General features: G+C 37.4%; 1 protein-coding gene across 2 annotated transcripts in view; it reads left to right on the top strand.

The window, feature by feature from the left end:
• Positions 1-14243, top strand: part of LOC100031902 (cytochrome P450 2J2-like) — a 40943-nt gene extending 26700 nt beyond the window's left edge. For both annotated transcript variants that reach the window (XM_056815031.1, XM_056815032.1), the window contains 4 exons: positions 822-957; positions 5500-5687; positions 11163-11301; positions 12816-14243. In XM_056815031.1, coding sequence (XP_056671009.1) covers positions 822-957; positions 5500-5687; positions 11163-11301; positions 12816-13015 — 663 coding nt within the window. In that variant the 3' untranslated portion in view covers positions 13016-14243. The remainder of the gene's footprint in view (positions 1-821; positions 958-5499; positions 5688-11162; positions 11302-12815) is intronic.
• Positions 14244-14585: the final 342 nt, after the last annotated feature.

Below are 14585 nucleotides of genomic sequence, written 5' to 3' on the forward strand. Positions count from 1 at the left end.
GAAACCCTCATCACAGTGCCTGTCACATAGAAGATGCTATAAAATCACTATCAGTTATGTTCTCCATTGCCTAACGAGATGTCTTTAATAGAAGGGTTATAAAAATAATGAGAATAATAATGAGGAGAAGGAAAATAAAGAAAAAGAGGAAGTGGAGGAGGAAGAAGAGGAAGAGGAGAAGAAGAAACAGGCCACAGAAAAGGAGGGAGAAAACAAGAAAGGCTGAAAAAGAGAAGGAGGAGAAAGGAAGGAGGGGAGGAAAAAGGAAGAGAAAGAAGAAAAGGAGTAAGTTTAGAAGGAAGATGAAAACAAATTTAACTAGGTTCAAATTGAAAACAGAATCCTATTGGTTCCTTTTACCTGATAATCATCTTCTAAAAAGTTGAACTTGGTGCATGTCAATTCTGCTTATGGAACTGGGGTTGATGGAATAAGCTCACATGTTGAGCAGCAGTGGGATATAGCAAAGAGAAGTAGATTTGGAGAGCCAGGATTCAGGCATCAGTTTTATTATTTATCAACTATAAAACTGGATAATTCACTCAGTTGTCTATGAATTTGGGTTTTCTCGCCTATAAAACCAAGACACTATCTAACTGCACAGTTTCATGAAGGAAGTATTCAGTAAGACATGTAATACAATAAAAATAGGAACTCTCATTCTTATGAGTCCTTACTGTATTCTGGGGGATTAAAGGAAAGTCCAGAGTTTACACTCTTACCATTCCCAAGACCCCATTTAGGATTTGACTCCTCATGTTTCGAAAGAGCCATAATTTTTTGGGGGGATTAACCAATGATCTTTGCTTTTCTAATTTAAGGATAATATCAGTTCTAGTTTTAATGAAGACAATTTAGTCTGCTGCACCCTGGACCTCTTCTTTGCTGGAACAGAGACAACTTCGACAATTCTGCGGTGGGCTCTGCTATATATGGCCCTTTATCCCGAGATCCAAGGTACAGTGATGGTGCTAGACCAGGAAAAAAATACAATTTTTATAGGATACTGCCCAGGAGAGAAAAGCTTCCATTTATATAAAATTTGCAAACCAATCAACATATATTTTCTTCTTTTAGTTCTCATTGGAATAAGGCAGTGATTACCATAATTAAGATTTTAATAGAAAAACTTGTTCTTTACCATATTATGGCAGTTGCTGGTCATTACAGCAGAGAGAATAAAAGATTTTGGAGTCAGGAAGATGTGAATTCAAATCATAACTCAGGTACATACTTATGAGCACTTTCCATATTTTAGGAGTTAAAGGGAAGCTGAGAGCCAGAATTATTTTTTAGATTACTCAAGTGATCCTTGTCTTTTTAATTTCTAACTATGTGACCCTGAGCAAATCATGTAATTTCTCCCACCTTCAGTTTCCTCATCTTTAAAATGAGGATTATACAAGGACACATGTAAAACTCAGAGGAATTGTGCATCTTCTCTTCCAGGAGGAGGGTTCCCTGGGTCTGTCCTGTTGTTCAATTTGAATTTTGGTGTCCTACGAGCATTCAGTTTGTGATTAGTAAGGAAGGGTTTTCAGAGGTCTGAACTTTTGCTGCCTCTAAATCACCAAGAACATGAATCTTATAACCATGGAAAAATATTCTGAATTAATTATTTAAATAAAATTTTCCAAAACTAAAAAAATAAAAATAAAATGAGGATTATAATAGCCTTTGCCTCATAGGGTTGTTCCAACAATCAAACAAATTCATATATTTAAAGCATTTTGTAAGCCTTCTTAGTGTGCTATATAAACACTAGACATTATTGTTAGTTTAGTTGTACTCTAAGAACTGAATACCAGTATGCATCCCTTTTCTTTTAACTCTAATATCAGACTTGGGTGTTTCTCTAGTGAGTTGGATTTCCATTCAGTCCTACTTTTTCATTGGATTAAGAACAAGGTCTGAAGCTTATCTGTATAAGGATGCCAGGTTGAAGCCTCCTGGCTCCTAGAAGACCTTTGACTCTTGTCCCACTTGACTCCTGGCATCCAGAAGACCAGTCTCTGACCCAGACTGAGGCAAAGTCTGTCTAATGAGGGTGACCACAAAAAGTGATACCTTGGGAGTTATACGTTATAGTTCAGGGAAGTTGGCTCTGGTATAACCAAGCAGCATAGTTTACAGGTACATGAGCAGTGAGCTCAGGTTATCTACGTGACTGGCCATGTGATCCTGTGCTTTTTCTCTCCAACCTGTTTTTCATCATTTAATGAATAATTCTAAATTAATATATAGTCTCCTGAGAATTTTAATCTTAACAGCACTATAACTATTTCTTGATCAAAAAGATCTGTGATGAAAAAAACATATGATCATGTATTCATATCTTATTAAATATGACAAATCCACATTCAATTTCAAAAAAGAAATGCTTCATTCAGACTATAGAAGGTTGCAAGATCCTTAATTTTAGAAATGGAAGGTATCTTAGAAGACATAAAGTATAACCCTCTCATTTTACAGATGTGTACATTGAGACCAAGAGTAATTAAGTGATTTGTTCAGAGTCATACAGTAGGGAGTGTCTGAGGTAGGATTTAAAGCAGACCATCCTGACTCTCAGCCCAACATGTGAGAAATAAAGAAATTTCTAGACTATAATTCTGAGCTTAAAATTGATTTTATTTATAGGTTGAGTCAGTGATAAAAGATCTCTTGTTCACAATGTTCATAGATGTTTGATAGTTGGAACAAATAATTGATTAGCAAAACCCACAAACTCAATGTATGTCAGCTAATAGTTGATAAATTCTAGTATGAGGTCCAGACATTTATTGATCTGATACCTAATACTCTCAGGCAACAACTCTTAAGAAAAGGCATAAAAATGAACAATTGTCTTAGTCATACAATCTAAGAACTCTGTTAATGACATAAATTCCTAGAAAAGCAAAAAAAAAATTTTACATATGAATTCATGATTTCTCCTGTTATCTTTATTCAGAATCAGGAGATGGTAAAGTTCTGTTCTTAAGAGAAGGTTTATAATAGGAGCTCTTATGCCAACTTTTATGCCAGTTAATTAACAACAAGGATTATTTCTAACATTCTAGTTACATATACTATTTAAAAGATTATATAAGATGAATTAGTTTTATATTAAATGATATAAAAATAACTGAAATAAATGTAAGTTAAGCTCTTTAATCTAGCAGATACTTAGCTGCCTCTTCCTCAAGAGCTCCCCCTTCCGGAAGCCAAGGCATAATCAAAGGTGCTATTTCCTTGACTAATATTTCTCTCTTCCCAGAGCCATCCTTCCAAACGTTCTCATCCTTTTTCAAATTTTCCAGGGCTCCATCTTCCCCAACATTTCAGCTGAGAAACTTGTCTCATATTTTATTGCAGATATTTAAACCATTCACCATGAGTTCCTTCTTCTCTCTTCCTCATCTTACATCACTCAGATGCCTTTTGCCACTCTTGGTTGCCTATCCTGGTCTGCCATGAAGAAGTGACACTTGTCATTGCCTTATTCAACTGCTCTAAAAGCACAAAGGATTTAATTCCATCCCATCTTCTTTAGCTGGTTGTTCTCTCTCTCTCTCTCTCTCTCATCTCTCATCTCTCTCTCTCTCTCTCTCTCTCTCTCTCTCTCTCTCTCTCTCTCCTACTCTCTCTTTTATCCTCAATCACTTCCAACCATATGGTTGCTTCCTCATTATCTAAAAACACATCCACATCCATCTTCTCTTTCCTGAATAAAATACTCACTTGATCCATCCCCACCAGCCATTGTCCCATAATGATCCTCTCTTTTGTGGCTAAAACCCTTAAGAATGACATGCAATAGATGCCTCTGCTTCCTTTCATCTCACTCTTATTAATTCTCTGAATGGTTTCTGACCTCATTATTCAACTGAAACTACTCATTCTAAAGTAACTCATGATCTCTTAAATACCAAATATAATTCTTCATCCTTTTTGATCTCTCCTCTTTGACACTGTAGATCACTTTGTCTTCCCTGACATCCTCTTCTCTCTGGGTTTTCATGATACTGCTCTGCCTGAGTCTGACCACTCTAGATCAATCTCCTTTTCTGGATCTTAGACTGGGTCATACGACAGTCAGGTCATATTGTGAGTTATTACACCAAGCCCTGTCCTAGTTCCTCTTCTCCTATTCCTCTATACTGTTTAACTTGGTGATCTCATCAGCTCCCATAGATTCAATTTTAATCTGCATGCTGAATAATGTATGAAGTAAATCTCAAGTTTATTTATCTGGTCCTAACATTTCTGCTAACCTAGAGGCTCTCATCTCCTACTACCTATTGGATATCTCAAAATGGACATCCTATAGACGATGTAAAACTCAATATGTACAAAGAAAAACTCATTATCTTTTCCCTAAACTTTCCTTTCCCCCTTTATTTCCCATTTCTGTAGAAGTTAATATCATCCTCCCAATTCCTCAGGCTTGCAACCTAGAAGTCAGCCTTAACTCCTCATTATCTCACTCCTCACCTATGTTCAACCGATTGCTGATTTCACTTTTGAAGTATGGCTTTAATGCATCCCCTTCACTCTTTTGACACTGATCCCATTCTAGTCCAAGCTCTCATCCCCTTAACTATTGCAATAGCCTCCCAATGAGTCTGCTTCCCTGAAGTCTCTCCTCTCTCCAATCTATCCTCCACTCAAACACCATTGAGTGATTTCCCTCAATTAATAAATTCTAGTTACACACTCATACATAACTATTCAACAAACTCTAGTTTCTCCTTTTCACCTCCAGGATCAAATATAACATACTCTATTTGGTATTCAAAGCCCTTCATAATCAGACTTTCTCCTACCTTTCCAGTTTTCTTACACATTACTCTGACACGTACTCTTTGAATCAGTGATACTCACCCTTGCTGACAATGAAGAAGACCCTTCACCTTAATCTGCTTACTTGGAAGACAGGAATTATAAATGGAAAGCTGGAAGGTGGACTGGTAGATACAATATATCCAATATAATCATTTCTGATATGGAAAATGAGGCCCCAAGAGATTCAGTGACATTCCTAAGGTCTCTCAAATAGTAGAGTTGACATTCAAAACCAGGCCTTCTTCCTCTGTCTCTAGCATTCTTTTCATGATACTGCTTTCCGGTTCACAAACATCCTTCTTGGCCATTAATAGGTCATATCTCCACCTTTCTAGGGGAGAGGATTTGGCACTTTAGTGAAGCATCAAGCCAAATTGTTCTCCAGTCTAATCAAGTGTGGCTATGGTTCTTCACAAACAAAGAAGTTTGGATAGGAGGGGAAAGAGACCTCTGAATTCAAATCTACCTTCAGATATTTACTAGCTCTATGTCTCTCAACTTACTCCTGTCTTTCTCAGTTTTCTCTTCTATAAAATAGCTAAAATAATAACCCTCCTAACATAGTTGCAATGACAAAATGAGATAATATTTGTAAAATGTTCTACAAACCTTAAAGCAGTCTAAAATTATTAGCAATTATTTGAAACTCACAAAAATTCTCCTTCTTTCCAGACAAAATACAAGCTGAGATCGACAGGGTAATTGGCCAGTCCCGCCAGCCCACCATGGCCGATAGGGAGAATATGCCCTACACTAATGCAGCCATTCATGAAGTCCTAAGAATGGGCAATATTCTTCCTGTCAATGTGCCAAGGGTGGCCAGAGTTGATACCACAGTGGCAGGATACTATGTGCCAAAGGTAAAATGGCTTTTTCTTCCAAGAACCTGAAGTAGCTCTTCCATCTGCCCTGGGGATGGGTAGAAGATGTCTTCCATCTGCCCTGGGGATGGGTAGAAGAGGATGGAACAAAAGGCATTGACTGTAGAAGAACAAGGGTTCTCAGCATAGGAGATGCTTGGCTTAAAATATAGACAGACAGACAGACAGACAGATAGATAGATAGACAGACAGACAGACAGACAGACAGATAGATGGATGGATGGATGGATGGATGGATAGATAGATAGATAGATAGATAGATAGATAGATAGATAGATAGACAGCAGATATATAGATATAGATATAGATATATGTATATATAGTTCATTTATTTTCATATATTTAGTTTCCTTTGTATCCCTTTGTATTTTGCCTTACATATTTAAAAATTATTCTGAGAAGAAATCCCTTAGCTTCACCAACCTCACTGCCAAAAGGGGCCATGAAAAACAAGGGTAGAGGACATTGGACTTGAATTTTCAAATTTCATCAGTTTTAACCATCAATACATGAAAGAGCCTTGGACTTGGAGATGGGGGCCTACATTTAAATCCTGAGTTTAATTCTGAGAATAAATCACTTATATCAGTGTAGGTGCCCAATGTGTAGTATCTAAAAAGGGATTCCCATGTCAATAATATGGAAATAGGTCTTGATCAATGACACATGTAAAACCCAGTGGAATTGCCCATCAACTACAGGAGTGGTTTGGGCGTGAGGAGAGAAAGAACCTGAATCTTGTGTCCATGGGAAATTCTAAATCAATTAAATAAAAGTTTCCAATGAAAAATTAAATAAAATAAAAATGAATGAATAGATAGATAAGAATAAAAAAAAGAAAGGATTCCCTCTCGGGTACTGAATTTTTTTATCTAACAAATAAGGCACTATATAAAGTCAAGCTATTTTTTTCACAGATAGTTAGATGTAGAATGTACTCTAAAACCAAGAATGTTAGAAAATAGAATATTAGAGCTGGGAGTAGCCTTAGAAAATGTCAAGGCATGTTCTAGGAATCAAATGAGGTAAAATACTTTTTCAACCTGAAAGCTATACAAATATCAGCTGTTACTATTATTGAGGGGCTTTGGATACTCTAATTATGAGTAAGTTGGACATGTGAATGCACCATAGTTAGTAGACTTCATTTTTGTTGTTCATTTATCATTTACAACTCTTTGAAACCCCAATTTGAGGTTTTCTTGGCAAGGATATTGGAGGGGTTCAACATTTCCTTCTCCAGCTCATTTTATAGGTGAGGAAATTGAATCAACCAGGGTCAAGTGACTTCTCCAGGGTCACACAGCTAATAAATGTCTGAGGCTGAGTTTGAACTCAGTGAGATGAATCTTCCTGATTCCAGGCCTAGTACTCTAGCCCCTGAGCCACCTGGATATTCCAGTAGAATTCCTATGCTCATAGATTTAGAGATGAAAGAGAACCTCAGAAGCCATAGTTCAATCACCTCATCTTGTAGATGGGGAAAATGAGGCCCAGAGAAAGTGAGGAACTTACGTTAAACCTCAGGGCACACAGGTCATGAAAGATAAATGTGAGACTCAAACCCTGGTTCTCCAACTCCAAATTGAGCCCTCACCTCATTCCACCACTCTGTAAAACTCTTCTCTTGGAGTCAAGTCTTACCTATCCTCATGGATGTTCATAATTCACTGATGCTGTTCCTGCCTCTCTACATGAAGGGGAGTAGGATCATGGAAGAGCATTGGATTTGGACTTATTGGGCTTAGATTCAAATTCTACTTTTTCTCATTTGTAAGCTCTTGTCATTTACCACCAGTATGACCTTCAGAAAGTCACTTAACCTCTGAGCCACGGTTTCCTCATCTATAAAAATGAGATGACTTCCAGTCCCAAGTTTATAATCCTATGATCTAATTAACCTGCACCAAAGATTTTGGATGGGCTTGCTTGTTTTAAGTCCCTTTGGTGTTTCATTATATCTGACATTTCTAACCATAATTTCTTTTAGAGCTTCTGAAGGAGCTTATTAATTGAAGACACATTGCTGTCTGGGAAGCTCACTCATTCACAAGCTAATTAATAAGTAGGTGTTATGAACAATATGTTCCCTCATAGCAAAGAAACCAATTTGAAGACAAATCATCCAGTGTTGTCGAACATCCAGCTTTACCCCAAAGTGGAAGTTTGTGCCCATTCCCCTTCTTACACTCCCTGGTTGAACTTCAATGAGGCTACCTCTTTGGATCTCAGATTATTAATCTATAAAATGGGAGGGCCAGACTAGATGACCTGTACAATCCCATCCAATTCTAAATTTATGGCTCTAAGAACTTTATTTTTATGATCTTTTGTTTAGAATGTGATGTTCATATTTTTCTTTTTTTTTGACCTTGATTACACTTCTCTCTTTTTAATTTAATTTCCCCCAATTACATGTAAAAACAATTTCCAATATTTTAAAAAGAATTCTGAGTCTTGAAATCTCTCCCTCCCTCCCTTTTCCCCTCCTATGTGGTAACCTATCTGATATAGATTTTATGTGTGCAATCATGCAAAATATTTTTTCCATACGATTTCTTTTGTCGAAGGAAACAAAATAATTAAGAAAATGGAAAAGTTTGTTTTTGTCTGGATTCTGACTCCAAAAGTTCTTTCCCTGGAAGCAGATGGAATATTTTATCATGAATCCTTTCAGATAGTTTTGGATCATTTTATTGCTGAGAATAGGTAAATTATTCACACTTGTTCAAAGAACAATATTGTTGTCACTGTGTACAATGTTCTCCTAGCTTTGCTTACTTCACTTAGCTTCAGTTCATGTAAGACTTTTCAGGATTTTTTCTGAAATCATCTTTCTTGTCATTTTTTATAGCACTAAAATATTCCATTACAATCTTTACTCAATCATTCCCCATTTGATGGGTATTTCCTCACCTTCCAATTATTTGTCCCCACAAAAAGAATACTTCAATTTTATTTTTACATAGTGGCATTTCCCTTCTTTCTTAATCTCTTTGGCATACAAACCTAGTAATGGTATTGCTGGATCAAAGGACATGCATTCTTTTATGGCCCTTTCGACATAGGTACAAACTGTTCTCCAGAATGTGTAAGTTCACAATATTCCAAAAGTGCATTAGTGTCTCAATTTTCTCACATCCCGTCAAATTTTTGTTCTTTTTTTCTTTTCTGTCATCATAGTAAATCTGATAGGTATAGGGTAGTACCTCTAGTTGTTTTAATTTACATTTCTCTAATTAATCGTAATTTGGAGAATTTTTTCACAGAGCTGTAATTACTTTTGAGAACTGCTTGACCATATCTTTTGACCATTTATTGACTGAGGAGTAACTTATATTCTAATATATTAGACCCATTTTATATGTATTTGAGAAACGAGGTCTTTATTAGAGAAACTTGTAAAAAATTTTTCACCATTATAATAACTGTGTATTACTTTCCATCCCATTTTCTCCTATTTCTCTTTTTCTCTCTCCTGTCATGCATCAAAAATATTTATCTTTTGACTACCACTCCAGCTCCAAAACTTATCCTTTTATGGAGAAACTGCTAAATTTTGCATTATTATCGCCATGACTGAATCATATTTTAATTGTTTCCTTTTGGATGCTTGTACTATTTTCTTCTTGACATGGGAGTCCTGGAATTTGGCTATAATATTATTAGAAGTTATACTTTTGGGATCTCTTTCAAGAGGTGGTTGGTGAATTTTTTCATTTCTATTTTACCTGTTGGTTCTAGAATATCAGGCCAATTTTCCTCAATTATTTTTTGAAATATAATATTTAGTTTTTTTATCATGTTTTGAAGGGATTCCAAGAATTCTTAGTTTCTCTCTCCTAGATTTATTTTCCATCTTGGTTGTTTTTCCAAGGAGATATTTAAAATGTTATCCTTTTTTGTTCATTCTTTTGTCTATTTTTTTGGCTGTTTCTTGATCTCATGGGGTCATTAGCTTCCATTTGTTTATTTTTTTCATGAAAACCTATATCACTTTCACTTCTTTTTCTCAAGTTTTCTTCTATCTCTCTTATTTGATTCTTTAAGTTCTTTTTGAGCTCTTCCATCAATTATTTTTTTAAACATTTACCTTCTGTTTTAAAATCAATACTGTGTATTGGCTCCAAGTCAAAAAGAAGTAAGGAATTGGGGTGAAGTGACTTGCTCACTGTCACACAGCTAGGAAGAATGTTCTATGAGGCCAGACTTACATTTCTAAGCTTGACTCTCAATTCACTGAGCCACCTATCTCCTGCCTCCTCCACTAGTTCTTTCTGGGCTTGATGGCAAATTCATATTTTTCTTGGAGGTTTTGGAAGCAGCAATATTAACTTTGCTATCTTTTTCTGAGTTTTTCTCTTGATCTTTCCTGCCACCAAAATAACTTAGTTAAGTTTTGGGTTTTTTTGTTATTTATTCATTTTCTAGCTTTTCTCTCTTCTTTTAATTTAAAAAATGGATTCTTGCTGTGGTGAAGGGAGTATTGTTGCAAGCTTCAGGTTCTTTGTGTCCTTGCCTTCAGAGCTAGCCCAGGGGATTTATAAGTTTTCCGTTCTTCCAAGGTGGCATGCTCTAAGAAGAGATGGGTTTAATGCTCTCCTAGTATTGTTCTGGCCTTGAGCAATCACATTTTTTCTGTCTTTAAACTGTGACCAGGGTCCTGTGCTCCCTGGTGGTCTCAAGTGTTAGTGTGTGCTAGTGCTTCTCCTCACCCTGAGATTGTAATCTTTGATTGTGACCTGGATCTGTGTATGGGCCATGCTGCAAGAGTCTTGCACCCAAAGCCAAAGAAGGGACCCCTGTAATCTCCTTCTGAGCAGTTCTCTGACCTGCCTTAAATGCTATGACTGATAGCCCACAAGACTTTGCTGTTGATTCAGGCACCCCAAGGCCTGTTACCACAGCAAGACCAGCTTTGGCATGCTACTTTGTACCCCACTTCCACTCTGGTACAATATATCATCCATGCAGCCTTCTCAGTTGCTTTGGGATAAAAATCATTTCTCTCCATCTTTTGTGGGATATGCTGCTTCAAAATTCATTTTAAAGGATTCTCTCACTGCTGTTTGGAGGATAATTTTGTAGAGATTAAGTGGATCTGTTTACCTTCTCCATCATCTTGGCGCTGCTCCCCTATGATGGTTTCATTTCCTTGTAAGTGGTTTGCTTTGTAATTCTATATGTTTGATTTATTTAAAAATATGATCCTTACAAGGGAACTGTAGGCTTCACCAGCCTTTCCAGGGGATTTATGTCCCGAAACAGTTGAGAGTTCCTGCTTTAAGAGAGCTTCAGTTCTACAACGGGTTTGAATTCTAAAAAGCTGCACGACATCTGGAGCTTCTTTGCCCTCTTTGGTCCTTTAATTTTCTCATCTGCAAAATGAAAGTGTGGACCATATCCATTCCACCTCCAAGTTTCTTGGACTCAGTTCCATCTTCTTATTTCCAGGGGACCATGCTGCTGACCAATCTGACTGCCTTGCACAGGGACCCCAAAGTGTGGGCTACTCCAGAAACCTTCAACCCAGAACATTTTCTGGAAAATGGTCAATTTACGAAAAGAGAAGCCTTTCTGCCTTTCTCAGCAGGTGAGCCATGCTCAGTAGGTAGAGGGGCCCCAAGCCAGAGGACACCAATATTTTTACTATTAAAAATCTTTGCAGACTCCATCATATGTTAATTACAGATGATCATATGGCAGCACTCATACTAGTGTTATTCATGGATAGGAAAATATATCACAACAAAATGAAAAATCTTTAGATAGCTTTTTATAAGCGTGGAAGACAGATAACATCTTGGAGATTCACGTCCACCCCATATGATTTACCGATAAAGATATTAAATCTCAGGGAGGTTGTGCAACTCAGAACTAACTGAGATGACCCAACCTCAGGTCATGCCCTCTGTAGACTTTGCCTTCCAGGTGCCAAGGTTCTATGGACTTAGAAAACTTGTGAAATAGATTTCTATTTTATTCAATGGAAGAGCGCCTACATATGCTCGAAAGTGAAGCTCATGAAGTATTCGTGTTTTTCAATTAGTCCATCAGGGATATTGACTGATTTCTGACACTATGCCATCTAAGGAGACAATGAGGGCTATTTTACATTTTTAGCGATACAAATGCAGTTGAAACAGGAAGGTCACAGAACTTTCGAAAGAAACTCATTATTCCCAAGGCTCAGCTACCCACAAGCTCTGGAACTCATCACTGGGAGTCCTTGGACAATGTTATTTAAACTTTCTGGGTCTCAGTTTTCCTTTCTATAAAATGAAGGGATTGGGCCAGATGGTCCATAATGTTTCTTCCCTTTCTGAAGCTATGACCCAAGAATGCCAGGATTTAAAATTCAGAGGGTCTGAATGTTAATTATGCCTCCCGTTAGTTGTATACTGTCCAGCGGTTCAGACCCTCCCTTAGCCTGTTTTTTCATCTTTAATAAGTGAGGCGTTTGCATCAGGTGGCCCTCTACTCTTAAATTTGTTATACTCTGATCTTGAGTAAATACAAAGAATTTAAGCAAGAAGAAAGCAGTCACAAGTTGAGGAGGCTTCTGAGCTGATCCTTGGAGGAAGCTGGGGGCTCTAATATGCAGGAAGGAGGAGGAGAGCCCAACAAGGCAGGGAGCACAGCCTGTGCAAAATGATTGGAGATGGAAACAACAACATCCTAACAATCTAGGCTGCCCCATTCATTCATCCTAGAGACGAGGTGGGGTGAGGTGGTTACTTGTCATGTATGTTATTTGAGGGAGTCCCTCCTGCATGGGGACGTAGATGACTACTGAGGAATCAAACTGTATTTATTTCCTTCACTTATAAAATTATTTTCATAAAAATAATGTACATATGTATAGATACATGTATGTTATCCTCACAAACATCCTATGAGGTAGGGACTTTTATTATTCCCACTTTACAGATAAGGAGACAGAGGCTGAGAGCAATTAGCTGACTTGCCCAGGGTAACTCAGTTTCTAAGTATCAGGGGTAGACTTTGAACTGATATCTTGCTGACTCCAGGGCCCACACCTGTACCTTGAACCACTATCTGTGCCAAGTTTTGGTAGATTCATTGTTTTCTGATCTTGTCTTTCAGGGAAGAGGGTCTGCCTGGGAGAACAGCTGGCTCGGGCTGAGCTCTTCATTTTCTTCACTTGCCTGCTTCAGAGATTCACATTCCAGGCTCCCCCAGACACCCAGCTGAGTCTGGACTTCCGAGCTGGCTTGACTATCTCTCCTGTCCCCTACAAAATCTGTGCTCTTCCTCGGAAGACCCACCTCAACTTTGGCTTGTAGGGAAGCCTGTCTAGGGTAAAAAAGGACCTGGAACCATTTTTATCCTCCATGGTCACCCACCCTGCCCCTTAGGACTTGGGTGGGGAAAGGGAGGAAAGTCAAAGAGGGACGATGAGGAAAAGCATGTGTGTGTGTGTGTGTGTGTGTGTGAGAGAGAGAGAGAGAGAGAGAGAGAGAGAGAGAGAGAGAGAGAGAGAGAGAGAGAGAGAGAGAGAGAGAAAGCTTCTTGCTCAGCAAAAGAAAAGGTATTAACATTCCCCAAAAGAAAGCATAGAATCTATATTAGGCACTTACTAACTAGGTGACCTTGGGTGAGTCACTTAAAAAAAAACTCCCTCTGCTTCACTTATCATTAAAATGTTTGATTTTGATTCTAATTTAAAAAATATTTTAAAAATAGGGCCAATATCTGTAAAGTTCCCCCTTAACTCTAAATCTAGAACTCTGTGATGGCACAAACAGAAAAAGGACCAATGATTTTCTTTCCTTACCTTGAACAGTGGGGTCAGAAGATGTGGTTTTTTTGTTCATTTGCTTGGTTATTTTTTTCCTGCTTTTATGAGCTCATACAATGGGAGTGACTTTAGGGGAGGTTTCTGTGTGTTCTAGGAGGCATCCATAGATTAATGTGGAGAATCCTTAGAGACTATCAACTTCTTGTGAGTGGAGACTGTTTTCTTTAGGTCCTGGGCTCTCCAGCACCAAGCCCTGTGCCCAGCATGGAGAAGGAGCCCAATGAATCCTTACTCATTTTTTTCATCTCTAAATCCAAGCATTTTCATGTTCATTATTTCCTTTGACTTTCATCATGTGAAATATGAATCAATCAACAAGTGAGCTAGATTCCCCTTTCCTATTAAAAGCCTTGTTATGAATGATAAATCATAATTATTTATTATACTCACAAAGGGCTAGAAATGATCACACCTTGAGTACTGAGTTAATATTCCCCTTTTTTGATAAAGGTTTCCAGTTCTTGTTAGAGAGATTTACATGAGATAGATTTCCACAACAATAGTGGAAATTCTTATAATACCAAAGCCAATTAGAAAACATAAATGTCCATATTAACCAATAACGTGTTGATCAAATCATTTACATTCTTTCTAATATTAATTTATTAATATAAAAATTTTTATGTAAGTGAAAATTAAAGTCCTTGCTTGATCTGAGGTAGTCTTGGACCCATTTTATTGGTAAATCACAAATAAACTAATCAAGCACAGAACTATTTTGCCTCAGTTTCTCTTATTCACAGATTTAAATCACAGCAACAGCAACCCTGTAAATTGAGAAGAGGAAGATCTACTTAACATATGGAGAAATTGAAAGGAGTTTACTAAATCAAAGGTTAAAATGAAAATGAAAATCCTGGGGTAGAGGATGGGGATAACAATCCCTGCCAGTCCTGAAATGTAGAACCATCCCCATCCAAAGTGACTTGGTATTTCTCTGAACACCTATTCAATTCACTTTATTTCATTCCAGTTAATTGAGATCAATTCTACAAGCACAAATTAAGCACCTACTATATATGAAAGCTGATATATATATATACATATACATATAC

This window comes from Monodelphis domestica, chromosome 2 (genome assembly GCF_027887165.1).
Source record: "Monodelphis domestica isolate mMonDom1 chromosome 2, mMonDom1.pri, whole genome shotgun sequence".
In the NCBI taxonomy this organism is placed as follows: domain Eukaryota; kingdom Metazoa; phylum Chordata; class Mammalia; order Didelphimorphia; family Didelphidae; genus Monodelphis; species Monodelphis domestica.